This window comes from Argentina anserina, chromosome 6 (assembly GCF_933775445.1).
Source record: "Argentina anserina chromosome 6, drPotAnse1.1, whole genome shotgun sequence".
Taxonomy (NCBI): Eukaryota; Viridiplantae; Streptophyta; class Magnoliopsida; order Rosales; family Rosaceae; genus Argentina; species Argentina anserina.
The window spans coordinates 7,375,450-7,392,938 of NC_065877.1; the positions used below are offsets into that span (position 1 = coordinate 7,375,450).

The 17,489-nt window shown below is 37.2% G+C and overlaps 1 protein-coding gene across 1 annotated transcript; it reads left to right on the plus strand.

Moving 5' to 3' along the window:
- The first annotated feature begins 510 nt into the window (after positions 1 to 510).
- On the plus strand, positions 511 to 7,325 carry LOC126797854 (ribonuclease II, chloroplastic/mitochondrial). Its single transcript, XM_050524593.1, has 15 exons — positions 511 to 752; positions 1,101 to 1,260; positions 1,391 to 1,504; positions 1,599 to 1,676; positions 1,757 to 1,888; positions 2,393 to 2,614; positions 2,852 to 3,034; positions 3,292 to 3,354; positions 3,474 to 3,580; positions 3,657 to 3,806; positions 4,651 to 4,810; positions 5,150 to 5,545; positions 6,110 to 6,334; positions 6,558 to 6,756; positions 6,859 to 7,325. Exons 1-14 carry the CDS (start codon positions 511 to 513, stop codon positions 6,684 to 6,686), a joined length of 2,361 nt encoding a protein of 786 aa, XP_050380550.1. The 3' UTR covers positions 6,687 to 6,756; positions 6,859 to 7,325.
- Positions 7,326 to 17,489: the final 10,164 nt, after the last annotated feature.

Here is a 17,489-nt window from a genome sequence, read left to right on the forward strand (position 1 = left end):
CAAATACTAAGACACGATTTAGTGATCGAGAGAGATGACAAAAACAAAGAAGAAAAGCTTTTTGCTACGAATGAAACCCTCTACAAATGAAAAGGAGAGGCAACAATATGAAGATCATTCACCCAATCTATATACTTTCGCAGGTGAAGAGATCTGAGGAGAGAACAACGAGAGAAACCGAGCGTGAGCGTGAGAAGCTTCGGGATTCTGAACGATTATGGCACGTGTTGATCGTTTGGGTTTTTACACATAGTAGACGCGAGGGGCAAGACCGCAATTAGCATAATATATAGTAAATTTATGCTGTATGTGAGGGTACACGTTGTACATAACATATTTTGGTATTATATAATAGTTTTTTTTTTGGGTTTTGTTTATCGAACAAAAAAATTGTATCAAATAACCATTCGGATACAAAAGGAAAAGAGCGGTCACAATTCATATCCCATTATCGTCGACTCCCTCCCATTCTTTCTCCCCAAACCTTTTCCTTCGCCGGACGGAGCCGTTATGGCGGTGCGTGCCGTCAGCTCCTGCTCAATCTTCCGCTCCGCCTCTTCCCCTACTCTCTTCGCCTTCCGCTGCTGCCCCTGCCATCTCCAACTCCGCCGCTTCCCGCCGTTTTGGTCCCACAACCTCTCTCCCAGCCATGCCGCCGCTCACTCCAGCTCCCTCCACAGCCTCATCGACTCCGTCATGGAAGAGCTCAACTACCTCCGCTCCCGACGACTCCTTCGCCCCTCCGCCGCCAAGTAGCTTCTCCCTCTTCCAAAGCATTTGTTTCAAATTTTGCTCCAATTTTTATTTATTATGAGCTGAAAATGATGCAATAGGATTAAATTTTCTGGCTTAATTAAAATTATAATGACGAATATTTTAGTTACGAACTTAGAGGATGTAATTAACCGCTGTTTTAGTTGCTTAGAAACTTTTAGGTCAGGAGAAACAGTTAAGATTGTGACATAAAGAAGAAGGCTTGTACCAACACCGCAAATAGTATGGAATATATAGTATTGGGGCTAATGTGATGATCAAAGCTGCTAAGAGTTGTGACATTGAGGTTATATGTGGAATGTATAATACGTATAGTTCTTGTGCAGGGTGCAACTAACAAGCAGTGGAGAGGTAATAGAGGATAATCTTGTGAACCGAACACTGCAAAAGGGGGTGTTGCTTGAGTTTAAGAAGGATGCGGAGAGAGTATTGCTGGCCGTTGCTCAGAAGCCCGATGGCAAGAAGAACTGGATGGTGTCCGATCAGGTTCTACTAGAAACAACTCATGCGGCATCATATTAATAGGTTGCTAGGTGTTGGAACTCACTGTTCTTTTCTTACCTTATGGGTGTGTGCCTTCTTGGTGAGTTTAACTATTTTACATTATTTATTTTAGAATGGTGTTACTTCATCTATAAAACCACAACAAATTACGTACATTGTTCCCGGTGTTGAAAGTTTTGACCACGCAGAGATTTCAGACTTTATTCAGAAAGCTAATGAAAACTTGGTTTGTTTCTTCACTATGCCTTACAGATGTGGATATCTTTCTCCCTTCATGTAATTTGTGCGTGTGAAATGAATTTTATTTGGGTCTGGTGCAGGATCCGGCACTGCTAGAGTTTGCTTGGATTGAACTCCTTGACAAGAATAAGCGGGTCAAGGTGGAAGAATTAGCCGAGGTACTATACTTTCCGACTTAACTGTATGTTATTTATATGTATATCTTTGCTCCTTAAATGACCATACCTCCATTCGACAGATGATATTTGGTAGTGTGGAGTCCCTTGAATGCTACTGCGCTCATCTTTTGCTTTCAGAAGACAAAATATACTTCACTGTCCTAGAGACAAAAGGTTCACGCTCTATATATGGACCTCGACCTGCTGAGCAGGTACTTCTATACGCGGGTTGACCATTGTCTTCTTCTAGTTGGTTAACATGAAATGAGTCGTTTAGAATTATATATCTTTTCACCTTTCCAAGTGTTTACTTTTTTGACTCCTAATCTGTAGATGTGTTTTAAGAGCAGCGATATATTCCACACTAGTTGCTAACTCTGTTAGTTTCGGTAGTAAATTTACAATGAGTGGATCTCCTAACAAGATTGGAATACACTACCCAGAATGTACATTTACAAATTAAAATGATTCATTCTAGAAGGGTTTCTGCATGTTGGTATTTAATATATGCTTCTCTACATTCAGCTTTTGTACTTTTGTTTAACTGAAGCCTCTTATTTCCATATTCTTAGTCTTGCTCTGATATTCGTTACGAATACATAAGAACAATACGACAGTGTGAGTAGTGAGCTTAGTAACTCAGTGGTGGTAGTAGTGATTGCTTCCTTTCTTTTCTAATAATTTTAATGTGGAATTTTTCTTCTTGTCTGAGAAAGGTTGAGGAACTTTTACGTAGGAAGCTTGCAAAGGAGGCTGCTGAGAAAGAGCAACAGGACTTTGTAAACCTGCTGAAATCTGCGAAGGCTATGCCTTTAGATTCTAAACCTCCCAAATCTTCTTGGATGGTTGAGGAGAAAATCAAACACAGAATTGAGTCTCTTCAATGTTATGCTATTGATGACTGCAAAACCGATGATCAAAGGAAAACAGCTGGAAAAGTAAGCAAGTGTGACTTAAATGACAGTTTTAGTTTATTGAGATACTAGGCATTTCTGTGAACAATTATTGCCTGTCAATATATGATTTCTCTTAGTAAACGGAATACTTTTCGGAAAAGAAGCACTTACAATGACAGCCCTGCATTCCATATTGCTCTATTTTTTTTATATATATTATGCCTGTATAACTGCTCCATTTGTTATTGCTTATCCTCGCATATATACATTTTCTGTCAGATTCTAAGAGCAATGGGGATGGTGAAAACAGCATCATCAGCTTTGACTCTCCTCATAGATATTGGGTATTTCCCTGTACATGTGAATCTGGACTTGTTGAAGTTCAATATTCACACGGATCATTCAGATGAAGTTATATCAGCTGCAGAAAGTCTTCTGTCTGATTCATCAGATCCAGATGAGGTCAGCTGCTTCCTGTCAGGAATGTTTTGCTCATAAGGCTAGATATATATATCAATAGTATGTATTCAGATTACGTATTCTACCAGTTTATGTTCATTAAGTGCTTTGTTGTAGGTTTTATATGTGACAGTATATAAAACTAGTAAAAGTATAAGGTCAAACCGCTTCCTGTTCTAGATATTAGTGATTATGAGAGAAAATTAGGTTTCAATCTAGTTGTAGTAAAATTCTGAGATTTTTTTATTTTTATTTTTCAGATTGAAAGGAAAGATCTCACTCACTTGAAGGTCTATGCTATTGATGTGGATGAGGCTGATGAGGTACTTATCGCACTTGCCTGATATTGTTATCATCTGTACTGTAGAAACAATTAGTATGCACTCTTCCAAATATGTTATCTCTTCATACTTATCACATTTTCCTGATTGTAATATGTCAGCTTGATGATGCCTTGAGTGCAACAAGACTGCTAGATGGACGGGTTAAAATATGGATTCATGTTGCAGACCCCACTAGGCTTGTTCAACCTGGGACCATACTGGACAGGTTGTCTCTTGAAACACTCAAGGCATAGTGATAGATGTTTGTGTGTCACTCGTTCTTATGAAGTCATGATTTGCAGGGAGGCAATGAGAAGAGGAACTTCTGTCTTCTTGCCTACTGCTACTTATCCCATGTTCCCAGAAAAACTTGCCATGGAGGGGATGAGTTTGCAGCAAGGAGAGGTTTGCAGTGCTGTCACAGTATCTGTTGTGTTACACTCTGATGGCAGGTAAAGAGTTAAGTTCAGGCACTTTTCCCCGTACTTGAGATTTCGGCCCGAATGGGACTGGTTTCAGGAAGTAGTTTCTTTTACTGGATAGTGATACTAGATAGAGTACTTGAGCTGTAAACTGTTTCCCAGGGTGTTTAACCCTTCCTGCTTAGATGTACATATGTGAAAAATAATCTTGGGTGGAGATGGGTAGGATCAGAGTTTAGTTGGAACAAATCTGTCTTTCTTTAGAGTGAAAAGGTCAACACATCGAAGTTAGGTTTGGTTTCAAAAACCAGTTTATTTTTGCCATATATTTAATGTAGTATCATGTATAAAAAAATTTTCTAGGGTCTATGGAACTGGCTTATCGTGGACTTAGCATTATGTTGTAATTGGAGATGGGTGGTACTAGAGTTGTTGTGAAGTGGGAAGGACTTTATAAAGAGGGGTATGTTATTGATTTATCGGTCTATAATCATAAGATCAACCTGAAACAAAAGAAAAGGACATTTTAATTTTGGTGCCACAACATATGTGTCTCTTACTGGCTACGAGCTTTGTAAATGAATATCTGTATGCTTAAACTTAAGTTTGGAATTTCAGATGAGTTCACTTTTTAGTGTGATATCTCAACATCCGTTGAGTCCTTCTGGAGTGCTAGAAATATGGGTGAAAATGCTCTCACTGCCATAGATTATTATACCACAAAGTTTATAAACATCATGATCAAGAGCAGTGGAGCTTTCTTTGAAACATCATTGTGGTTAATCTAAAAAATGTTTTTCTTTGCTACTCTTTTACCAAAAGAGTACAGAAATATTTCACTGATGGACTCTATCATACTCCCTATGTTTAACAGTATTGCAGAATATTCAGTCGACAACTCCTTCATCAGACCAACATATATGCTAACATATGAAAGTGCATCTGAGCTTCTTCATCTGAGCCTGGAAGAAGAGTCTGAACTGAAAATGTTGTCTGAGGCTGCAACTCTCCGTAAAAAGTGGCGTTGCGAACAGGTTAGACTTGACAATTCAGATGAAACTTCCCAAAGTCTTCATGTTTGCTATATGTTCCTGCTGGTTTTCATAATCTTGTTGGTTGACAATTCATTTCCCTGGTAATTACTACCCATAACTGTACAGGGATCTTACATAAATACTTATCCCACTGTGTTGAAAACCTTCAAATCAGGGAATCACATTCTCCCTATGTGCTGTAATAGGAATCATTGTTTCAAGATCTAAACAAGGATGGGTTTGTGCTTAGTAGGCATGCTGTAGGTGTGTGCTTGTGCGCGCACACGTGTCTGTATCTGGGTATAAGTAAAATATAACCCCGCAAATCTTCTGTTTCAGGGTGGCATTGACACTTCCACATTGGAAGCACGCATAAAAGTTGTGAATCCAGACGATCCGGAGCCTGTAATAAATCTTTATGTTGAGGACCAGGCTGACCCTGCAATGCGACTGGTGTCTGAGATGATGATACTCTGTGGAGAAGTTATTGCTACTTTTGGTTGTAGCAATAACATTCCTTTACCATACAGGGGACAGCCCCAATCCAATATTGACACATCTGTATTTGCCCATCTTCCAGAAGGACCTGTTAGAAGCTCTGCCCTTGTCAAAATAATGCGTGCTGCTGAAATTGATTTCAGGAAACCCATACGTCATGGAATTTTAGGGCTTCCTGGTTATGTTCAGTTTACATCTCCCATCCGCCGATATCTGGATTTACTAGCTCACTATCAGGTGAGGTGTTTTTATGATCACATGGCTCTTTATAAACTATAATTTTAATGTTGACCTTACTCTGAATGGATCTTCCTGTCCCCAAAACCATACACTGTTCTGGATTCTGTTCTGCCTTTCTCAATCAGACAAGAAAGCTGTGCAGTTCCTCACGGAAGGATAATCACTTAAATGTTTTTAAATAAAAGTGTGGTAATATCGAAGGGTCTTTCTGTCTATGTTTCCTCTGTCAATCATTACTTTTAAATCTTATGTTTATTCACATTCTTCTGGCAGGGAAAGTTACTCTGGAGTCTGGAGTAAAATTAAGATTCAAATTTTTTTTTAGACATGTAACCTTATCCATCAAATCTTTTGAATGATGCTTTATTTAGACCTCATCCATCAACTGTGTGAATTTCAGTCCCAACTTCCAAATGAGTAAAGTTAGCTAAGTTAAGACCTACGATTTCCGCCTGTTATATTACTAATAACAATTTTTTAGTTTCTAGATGAATACATGTTTTTGTACTATATTAATCCAATCTATTGCTTAGTTGTTAATCATGTTGAATGGATATGCAGATCAAAGCTGTTCTTAACGGAGACTCTCCTCCCTTCTCAGCTGGTCAGTTGGAAGGGATGGCATCTATAGTGAACATGAATACTAGAGTAGCAAAGCGACTCTTTAACAGCAGCCTGCGGTATTGGATATTAGAATATCTGAGAAGACAGCCAAAAGAAAAAAGATTCCGTGCATTGGTTCTTAGATTCATTAAGGATCGCACTGCAGCCTTACTGTTAGTTGAGGTAAGCACGGAATTATATTATAAATCTACTTCCTGCAACTACTCGTTTTATATGTTCTTTTTCTGTGAAACTGTGTGGATTACATACAAAGCATAACTGAATTCCAACTGTTGGCCATGCTAAGTCTATCAATGAAATTTATATTCTGCTAACGAGGCTATGTAAAGATCGTTGTTGGTTTGTTGAACTTAAGTTGATTGTTTCAAACTGGATATTTCTGCAGGTGGGACTTCAAGCATCTGCGTGGGTATCTGTGGGATCACAAATTGGAGATGAAGTTCTGGTTCGTGTAGAAGAAGCTCATCCACGTGATGATGTGCTTTTTCTCAAAGAGGTGGTCATTGATAGATAAAGATTGGCTAATTTGACTGCATCATTTCATCAGAGATGTCTTATCAGTGATATTGTAACGATCTATAGCGGTTAGCACTCCTCTCTTTACACCAGCTGTAGGATTATTTACTCGTTACATATAGTTGTGTTTAGTAGGTTCACTCTTACATGCTGGCTCTATTGTGTAACAGAATATTAGCACTGGAACATCTTAAAACTGAAGCTCACAGATCGATCTACAGGTATTAGTGTTTTGTTTTAAGCACTGGACCTGCACTCGTTAATGTCCAAGGTGCACCCTTCTCCTCCGGAAGTGATAAATATGACAGTAGGAATTCGCTTGGAGACCTTGTGGCCTTGCCCCGCTTTTTTTTTCCTGGGCTAATGGAGGTGGAGAGGTTGTATTTCTGTCTAAATAGGCTTCATGTATTATAGTATGTTCCAAACGGGTTCCAGGCCCCATAGTAAATTTTGGCCAACCTTAAAAGAAAGCCTTTGTATATTATATGTTTGAGTTAAAAAATGGAGCGTCGGTCCTCATGATCAAGTAACTTCTTTGAAAAAGATGGCCACAACTCTCTTGGTTTTTCTGCCTCTTGGTTTCTCTTTAGTTTGGCAGTTGAACTTGTGAGAAGATAAGAGATATTTTACTGAAATTTAACTGCGTACGGCATGAGAGACATGCTCTTAAGTCTTAACTTCAGTGCAGAACTGCAGGAATCGAGAAATTGCAAGAGGGTCTACTTGCATCAAACATTTCAATTATTTTGCTCACGAGTCTCCTTCACAGGATCCTACGTGTTGGGGGGTTTCACATGTTGTAGAGACTGTATTAGAATTAGACTGAAAGTTGCTCTAAGATTTCACTGCTCGTGATGATCATTGCACAATACATGTGGAGTGTATATTCATGCTTGCAATAATAATACCTAGGGCAATTAGTGCCCTTACACATGATCGATCCCAGTGGCTATCATGTACATTACTTCTGTCTCCATTTGGTGAGGCTACCAAACTTATTTCCTACTAGCCCTTTTAAGTTTCTGGGGCATAATAAGTTGGGTTCTTAACCATAATAGCCAAGGACCCTAGGTTAGTTGCTGAGGCTTTCATTCGGTCCTCAAATACATATTTGATATTTGCATGCATGATGATTGAGCTAGCTAGCTTAGCTACCAAGTACCAATCTCATAAGGGTCTAAAAGGATGTGCACTTTTCCTACTGCAATGAACAGCTCTCTCCATGGGGTATTATGGTGTGTTTCAAAGCTTCAGTGTTATCTAGCTACCACATGTTCAATCTAACAAGTTATTTGGTCATACTTCTATTCAATCCGTCAACGAAATGCGATGGCTAGAGAAAAAAGAGCAGTCATACAGTACTCGATTCAGTACTACAGAATTATGATCTAGTATTAGTGTATTACAGAATTATTTGTCCCCACTCTTTTGTAGTTTAGGTTAAGCCTTTGAGCTTCGTGATCACTGGACCATTCCCGGTCCTTTGTACTATTTACTTCGCCTATGAGGTGAGGTTAGGGTTGGTAATCACAATTGGAATTGAATGATACATTAACCACACAACGACTCAACTTCTATAATAGACCAACCAAACATCTCTCGAATTCAGATCATGTACAAAATACACCAAATAATTTCTCTAAAGAGCCTAAACGTACCCTAAATAATTAGACAACTATTAGAGAGAGAGAGAGAGAGAGAGAGAGAGAGAGAGAGAGAGAGAGACCTTCAACCTTGTGAACGATGAAAGATAGGTCAGGGCGAAAATTAGTACCGCATGAGGACCCTGCAGACCAAGGTGTATATTGTCACTGTTCTAATAAGCTTTTACCCACATGACATGTTCCTATCAAATATCGATCTTTCTTGTCAGCCCATCCACTCTTGTTCTTAGTTTTGATGACATACCTCGATGTCTCACACTCGATCATATGCGTGCATGGCACATTGGTATGGTATATTATTCGGGTTCATTTCTTCTAGGCTCTTATCCAACAGCAAGTTCAGCACAGATCATAATCGATACATAGACGCGCGTCTAAGGGAAAGTGCTCGTCACATTTCTTGCAAAAAGACATGTTCATCCATCAGAGAAGCGATCCATCTAAGCGTTAATTTGATGGACTCATAGGTTATATAGTCCTAATGATTTCGCACTTCCACTGTGTGAGTTCTAAGACCAGGTTGGCTAGTCGTGTTTCCCAGTTGTATCATTTCTTCTGCTTCGTATTAGAAACCTCCCAACTCCAGGAGCAAGTATCATCCCCCTTAGGCCCTAATTTGATTAGATTTCAACCCTCGTATATCAAAAACAAAAGGAAATGTGACCTTCAAACAAACTGTTGCTATCTAACTGAACTACATCACATGCACACATGATGATAAGAGTGTGAATTGTGAAGGTTGGTAGACACGACTAGTTGATAGAATTTTTCTCTTACTAGTTGACCTTCAAACAAACTGTTACAGAAACATATCTGTCTACATTAGATATTGAACTAGAACCCATGATAAGTCAGGTAATTAAGTCATCGCTTACGTGATATAACAAAGTCGAGTTCATGGGGTTGTCGTCTATGAACCTACTCATTTAATTTGGCAACAGAAACTATATAGAATTAGTACAACAATTCCATGGGCGATAGATCATGATAAAGCCCACGTTCTTTGAATACCTATGTTAATTAGCAACTAGCTATCAAGTTCAATAAGAAAGGAATTTTCGACTGAAATTGTCAATCCTTGTAACATGCAATGTGAGAAATTAAGCTAGATTAGAGGAGAGTAGTCAATAAGAAATTTGTGCTCTTTATATAATAGAAGCATATCGACTCACCATATAATTAGCCGTACACATGCATTGTTTGGTGCGAGTATCATTCTCTTTCTTGTTAGACAAGTTTAATTACATACCAAACATAAAATTATATATACACACTTAACAAAGTCAAGATTCGAGAGTGCAGTTAGAAACTCAGAGTCAACAGGATATATGGACCCAGCTTATGTAGGATTAAGTTTGTTTAGATCACGTAGACGCATGTTACTATATTCTTCGAATAAATTAGATAAATTAATTAAACAATGTTTATTTGTATATAAACATAACAACCTTATAAAAGGGAATTTCCCAATGAAAGTGGTGGCTAGAGGCCTAGAGTCATTCATAAGCATACTTATTCTCATATTAGTTTAGTGATAGGGCTAACATGAGACTTCTTAATTTGGCTTATCAACATGGCCGGTACGGATTAAAATTGGAGTACTTTCTCTGTCCTTTGCTTAAAAAAATTAGTGCAGAAGAATGAAGTTCTAACATGATCAGTTTCTGCTCCAGATCATAGCACACCAATAAGTCAATAAACAACAATCTTCATGAATGGTTTAGCAAAAAATATATGGCAATTGGCCAACTGATCCCTTCCTATCCGTTTGTACGTATAGTTTGCTTCGATAGAAATCATGCATGGAATTATGCAGATGGAGACTAGTTGGCTGACGACCACACCCCCCATAGACAATATAATTTGAAGTAACTAATTAATTAAATTGCGATTAACAGCTCTAGTGATCGAACACAGAGAAATAAATTTACTACGTACGTAACCATGCATCCATGAAATCTCATATTGAGTAAATGGGTTCATGCATTTGCAGTGGGACAGAGCTTGTGTATATATGGTGGAAACAAAAGAGGACTGTCAGATACTTCTTGCACATATTTGGCATCCAAAGAAATCATCACAGCCAAAATATGGAATAATTTATAAAATGGAACCGATGTTATGACTTATGAGATTGGATCCAATTGTCGTTCTTTTTGTGATCGCCCACAATCAATAACACTGGATTAATTTTTTTTTTACAACAAACACTGGATTAATCTGCTGTTTGACTTTGAAATGATAGCCAGGTTTTAAAATCGTATGATTCTTACCCCAGTTTTGAAGCAAAGTTCATACAACTATACGATCCCCAATTTATTTTCATGATTGGACTTAGTAGGCAAACAAACAAGTAACATAATCGTTTATACCCAATTGGGGGCAGCATGTCTTTAAAAATGTCAAGTGTATGAAAGCTCATGATTAGGGCTATCTTACTGGAGTGCAATCATTCTTAAAGTCAAAAATAAAAAATGTACAAACGATACCCAAAAGATTGATTTGTTTAATATTCTCACCATTTAAATTTAATTTTTTAAAATCTAATAATTATTATTATATATTAAGGTTAATTTTTTAATTAATTTTTTTTTGTACCAACATTATTTAGTGTCTTCGTAGATCAAAAGATCATCATAGAATTGCATATGCATATCGGTCCAGCTTTGGATAATTGGATCCCTATGAACGTATATATATTCACCCTACACATGCATATCCAATTATCTATATTGCAAAAACTATCAAAGTCAAACGTAGCTCTTTAGACATATATGAATTCACGTACCCACCATCACGATCTGGAGGAACATTTTGAATGAGACAAAACTGATGAACAAATTAACCCTAAACGCGCGGTGTTCATATTTTATTAAAATTTTGATCATTATGGTTGATCATGTAGAATATGGTTAAGAATTTTCTGGGTACATGTATATTGCTTTACCCCTTCTTAGCAAATCCCAAAAGGCAAAATTACCAATTGTACGTCATTTCATGCTCGATCTCACTTCCTGTTTCGATACGTTAGTAGTACTCTTTAATTTTCTCAAGAAAACAAGATGCATGATTTGTGCACTTGGATGATATTAATATGCATCCACGTGTACAGGTGATGTAGAATGTAATATAATTGATAAAAAAATGTTTTAACGCCACAATATGAAATCAAATCTAGCGTCATAATCTTATGTGTCATGTCATATCATCATTCCACGTTAGTAATTAAAAATATTATAAAATTTCATTTTTAAACAAAAAGACAATCATATCCTTAAAATAATTTATTTTTTATTATTTATTTATTAAAAATGATTTCAACAATAATTAAGAGATAATTAATTACCAAAATAAAATAATCTTACTAAAAAGTTTTCATCTAATTGAATTAATCAATTATCTTTGAATTTGTGTATCCTCTTAATTAAGAATCTTACCCCAAAAAATCTCATTTTTCTATCACTAAATATGTCAATAAATTTTTCAAATTTAAATCACGACTTTTTCAGTTTCTAAATTTTATTTACATTTACGAATTATATTAATGACTATAATCAATGACTACAATTACCATATATTATCTATCGAATTATTAATTAGATTACAAAAATCTCTAACAAAATTATTTAGGATACACACGTCTATTTTTTAATCAGATGAATTTAATTTTGAAAAAAAAAAATTTGCTCGCACACACATATATATTAAACATACTTTCGTAAATATTAAAATTTTAATTATATCTTAGAAGCATTATCATGATAAAAAAATAATAATAAACCACAAAAATATAAATTTTATAATGATTTAGAGTTGTTGAATTAACAACAATATGATTGTCTTTTTATTCAAAAATGATATATAATAATTATTTTAATTACTGATGTGGCAAGATGACAGTGCATACCACATATATTATAGCATTAAATCTGACGTCATATTGTGTTGTCCTAGCAGCGCTCTATAAATGATACTAATAAGCGAAAATGGGTTGGATTCTTGTTATTGTTGTTCACGTAACTGATGAGTTTTCAGTGAACAAAACAAGTAATTGCAAATTTGCAACTATACATATAATTGTGAGACAAATTACTCTTCTGCGCATAAGTCGTGTAAAAGTGATGTCAAGAAAGAGATACGATGGTTTGCCATTAAATTATGTTCGTCTTCTCATCTTATATATATAGTCTCTATCCAGAATGAAGTTCCAATTTTGGCACACTTTTCGGTCAAATTTTTTCACCATAAACGATTCAATATTGAGGTATGCTATTTAAGATCATCTCTACAAAATTTCATCTAATTCAGACATCGTTAAGGTATTGAAATTAGATTAAATAAATGAATGAATTAAAACTGTTCAACGTGAACCGTTCATGTAAATCTCAATTTTGAAAACTCAAACCATTGTCAAATTTGATGAAACTTTGTAGAGATTGTAACAACCCCAAAATTTCGAGCATAAAAACTCAAAATTTCAAAGTCGTGAAACACCAAAACAATCTCAATGAAATCGAAATCATTTTAAATGCCAAAGCGGATCATTACTGAGTTTACAATACAACTCTGACAAACCAATTATTACAAACCAAATTTATACTCCAACATTACATAAAAATGGAAATGTAATAATCCTCACAATCTCTCACAAAACCCACAAATAAATCCTCACAAGTTCTCACACACAAATCCACAATAAAAACCCCACCACAAGCAGGATAATGAACAACTTCGAGTCTTCAGAGTTGTCCCTCGATCTCCACTAATCAACACCTGCGGAATTATCCCTTACACCATTGAATTGGTGCACCGGGATTGTAAACACAAACCCGGTAAGCTTACAGCTCGTATGAGTAAAATGAAAATATAACTCGCATATCAATATATACGAAAATCCACCAATCAACAAATATAAATGCACTCATGAGTCAATGAACGGCCCATCTGGTTGTCCCAAAAATATGAAATGAAGTGCTCATGAGAAATTGGGCAACCCTTCTGGTTATCCAAATGCATTTATAATACGGGTACTAATGAACGCTGGTACACATCTGTTACCCCTCACGTAGTACACCGCCGATATTGGGCAACCTCCTGCTACCCAACATCTAAAAATATGAGTACTCATGAGCCGATAACTCATATGTTACCTCACATGCAGTACTCCGGCAGACAGACTAGAGCTCTAACTGTATCGTAACTTTCGCCCGGCCAAAGGCTAGGTTCTGACATGCCAAACATGTCCGAAGACTGGTACATAAACACGTTTTAACAAACTCCATGTTAAAACCACATACAATAATCATCACTTCATATTGTACAAATCAAATCACATGCTCGATATATAACTCTCGTCATCAAAATGACATAGTCACGATAAAATCATAACAATATATTATATAGCAAACTATATATATATGTACATATTTACTATTTATACAATATATATATATATATATAATCCACTATATCATATACATGTCATATTTCATAAACACGTCCGAAGACAAGAACTCGTCCGAAGACAAAACGTTTTAACAAACTCCATGTTAAAACCACATACAATAATCATCACCTCATATCGTACAAATAAAATCACATGCTCGATATATAAATCTCGTCATCAAAATGACATAATCTCGATAAAGTCATAACAATATATTATATAGCAAACTATATATATATGTACCTATTTACCATTTATACAATATATATATATATATAATCCACCATATCATATACATGTCATACTTCATTATTAAAAATTCTGCAAAAATCTTGAATCTCCGCAAGGGTAGATTCATAAATATGTGAGATTTTACTCACCTTATCAACTCGAGCGTAATTTCACAATTTCCGAATATAATTCCTTTCGTTGATTTATCGATCACCTTGAAAAGATAAGAAAAGATTTTAGAAACGTTTCGTAAACCTTAAATGCCGAAACAATAATAATAAGTTACTGTTCAACAATTTCTGGTTTTACGAAATTACTATTCACATATTTACTATTCGCATATTTCTGTACAGATACACATCAATTACGTATCCCTGTACATGTACATATTATTTACATATTTCTGTACGTACGAATATTATTCAAATGTAAATACTGTCTCGGTAAATAATAATTACTGAATTACCCTTCTGAAATTACTGTTTACATTTACTGAAAGTAATTTACATTTACATTTACCGTACGTAAAATAAAATTTATATTTACCGTACGTAAATCACATTTTTACATTCACCGTCGTAAAATAATTTTTATAATTTACTGTTTGAAATTACTGTTCAAGCGCCGCCGCACGTGGCGGCGCGTGGGGTACACGTGCCACCTCCGGCAGGCCGCGCGTGGTGCTCACGCGCCGAGCCTAGGGCCGTCGCGTAGCACGCCACCGCCGCTCCATTTCCCCCCTCTCCTTCTCCTCCGCCCTTGCACTGCCCAAGGCCACCTCTAGACCACCTCACGCACTCACACGCGCCACCTAAGGCGGCGGTGCTCAACTCTCCACCTACACCTCCGATCCTCCTCCAAAATTCTCCCAATCAATCCCAAAACACCACAAAATCACACACAACAATCAATTTCATCAATTCTTACCTAGATCGAACGGTGGAGGCTTCGATTCGTCGTCGATAATGCTTGAGAGGCTGGCGACGTCGATTCGAGCAGTGGCGAGCGTGTGCGAGGCTCAGCGAGCTTGAGGGTTGTAGCGGAGGGTCACGCGGTGCTCCAGGGACCGGCGGTGAGGGACACGGCGGCTTGGAGGCGGAGATCGCGGTGCGATGTAGAGGAAGGCTCGGGGAGAGAGGGAAGGCTCTCGGCGGCGAGATGGAGCGTCGCAAGCTTGAGGTTTGGAGAGGAAGGTCGTGCGATCCTTCTGAGCTTGGCGGTGCGAGCCACGGAGAGCTGAAGGGCGAGATCGCCGGCGGGAGTCGTTCGGAGGGAGTGAGAGCTCGAGGGAAGAGAGAGAGATGAGAGGGAGGCGTGGGTTTGGAGAGAGAAGGGGGTTTCCGAAAATGGAAACCCTACTTCTGATAAGTTTCCTTTTATACCCCTTTCTAAATCAGAAACTAACTTCCATCGTTAATAACATTTACGTACGACGTCCGATTCGAACGCGTCACGTACCCACGAACTCGTATCGACGAGCTCTACAACTTCCGTGAAGAAAGTTTTCGCAACCGAACAACGGAATAAAAGTCGATATATATACGTTGCGGAAACATAACGTTTACAAATTAAACGATCCAAGAACGTTTCCATTTTTCGTTTCGAAACGTCGCGAACCACCAATTTTCGTTTTGAATTAATTTCACAACTTTCACAAATTGAAAACACTTGATAATTAGTTCCGAAAAATTCGGGTTATTACAGAGATGATCTTGAATACCATACCTAAATATTGAATCGCTTATAGTGAAAAAATTTGACCAAAAAGTGTGCCAAAATTGGAACTTTACTCTGAAATTACAGAGTGAAGTTTCAATTTTGGCACACTTTTCGGTAAAATGTTTTCACCATAAACGATTCAATATTGAGGTATATTATTTAAGATCATCTCTATAAAATTTCATTCAATTCGGACATCGTTAAGGTATTAAAATTAGATTAAATCAATAAATGATTTAAAACTGTTCAACGTGAACCGTTCATATAAGCATATATATATATATATATATTAAGCCATATATATTACCACACCTCTTCGGTGAAAACTCAGGCTCTCACAATTAATATAGATTAATGTTTTCGACTAAGATGGTTGCTTAAGACAAGTACGACGTACGTATCTATTATGATTATTCAACGACTACGTACGATCGATTTTATTACACGAAATAAAGGACACAGCCTCTACCGCTTTTCCTATATGTACGTATAGTCCTTTACGTACATATATATAGAAATTAGAAAAGAACTACATGCATACAGTGATACAGATCACGAATCACATGCATGCTAAACGAAACGTGGAAAGTTTGGAAGGGGAGAGTTGGGAAGGCGAAGACGAAGACGACGAGGAAGAAGGGTTCACATGCATTCTTGATACTTGGCCTGCATGGCCAATTATACTCGGATCGTTCGAATACGGGTACGGTCTGGTTGGTGCTGTAATTTAGTTGGGGGTACCTAAAGCCACCTAGCAATTCATAACTAATCGGTGACCTGGAAGATTTGCTAGATCCGGTTGGTCGGTGATACGCTATTGCGTGTCAAAAGTGCACCACATCACCACCTGCACCTTCACATTCACCTTCGCCATTAATGGCCCAAAAAGCTAGCTTGTACTGGTAGCGAGACTGATCAATGAAAGCGTGCATTAACAACACATACATGGTGCATTCTCACTATTCCGTATCTTCATCCTTTAGTGTTTTCAAAAATTGTATAACCTTATTTGGAGTAACCTTATCTGGAGTGCTAATCGGTCGAAGGACAAGGGTTTGTTGACTCATACGTCAAAACCGGTTTCTATGAGTAAATACAGTCGCGACACAAATCTCTTTATCGAGTTGTTACATTTTAAACGGATTTGAGAAAACTATTATCATTTGAAAAACTCATACTATATATACTCGTACGAGCTTCGGTAATCCCGTGTAACTGCTCGTCATCGTGAATTTACATACTATCAATTAATATTCATAACCATCTGTAATTATTCGTAAATGTTTAGCAATCCTATTTCCTCCGACAAAAGTAATATCATTGAAATTGTACGTTATCTCTACAATGTTCGTTTGATATCGATCATCCGGATTCACTTGTTTCATATGTTTAGTTTGGGGTGGTTCTAGTTGCACCTCCCTTATTGCTAAATGTACTTCCATAAAAAAATTCTATTAAACTTCTAATTTTACCCTTTATCATCACTATCTACACCTTCAGTGCGGTACGTATGAGCTTGAACCTCGTAGTTGATTGGAAACGTGTCCAATGTCTTATTGAGAAGATGTAGGTCGGTCTTGATGACACCAACGGTGTCAAGATCGAACTGCATGCATAGCATATCCTGATTGAAGTCATCCACTCTCTTATATTCCAATAGACGAATGTTATCCCATCTAACGGTCAATTCAGGGAGAAGCTTATCATGAACGTTGTTCTACCGCAATCGTAGTTTGTCCCA

What these genes read in the sequence shown, in the direction of transcription:
- LOC126797854 (XM_050524593.1), top strand. Translation starts at nt 511, where the DNA reads ATGGCGGTGCGTGCCGTCAGCTCCTGCTCAATCTTCCGCTCCGCCTCT. An exon ending in GTGTTACACTCTGATGGCAG is followed by an intron (nt 3,807 to 4,650) that starts GTAAAGAGTTAA and finishes TATGTTTAACAG; the next exon opens with TATTGCAGAATATTCAGTCG. An exon ending in AAAAGTGGCGTTGCGAACAG is followed by an intron (nt 4,811 to 5,149) that starts GTTAGACTTGAC and finishes CTTCTGTTTCAG; the next exon opens with GGTGGCATTGACACTTCCAC.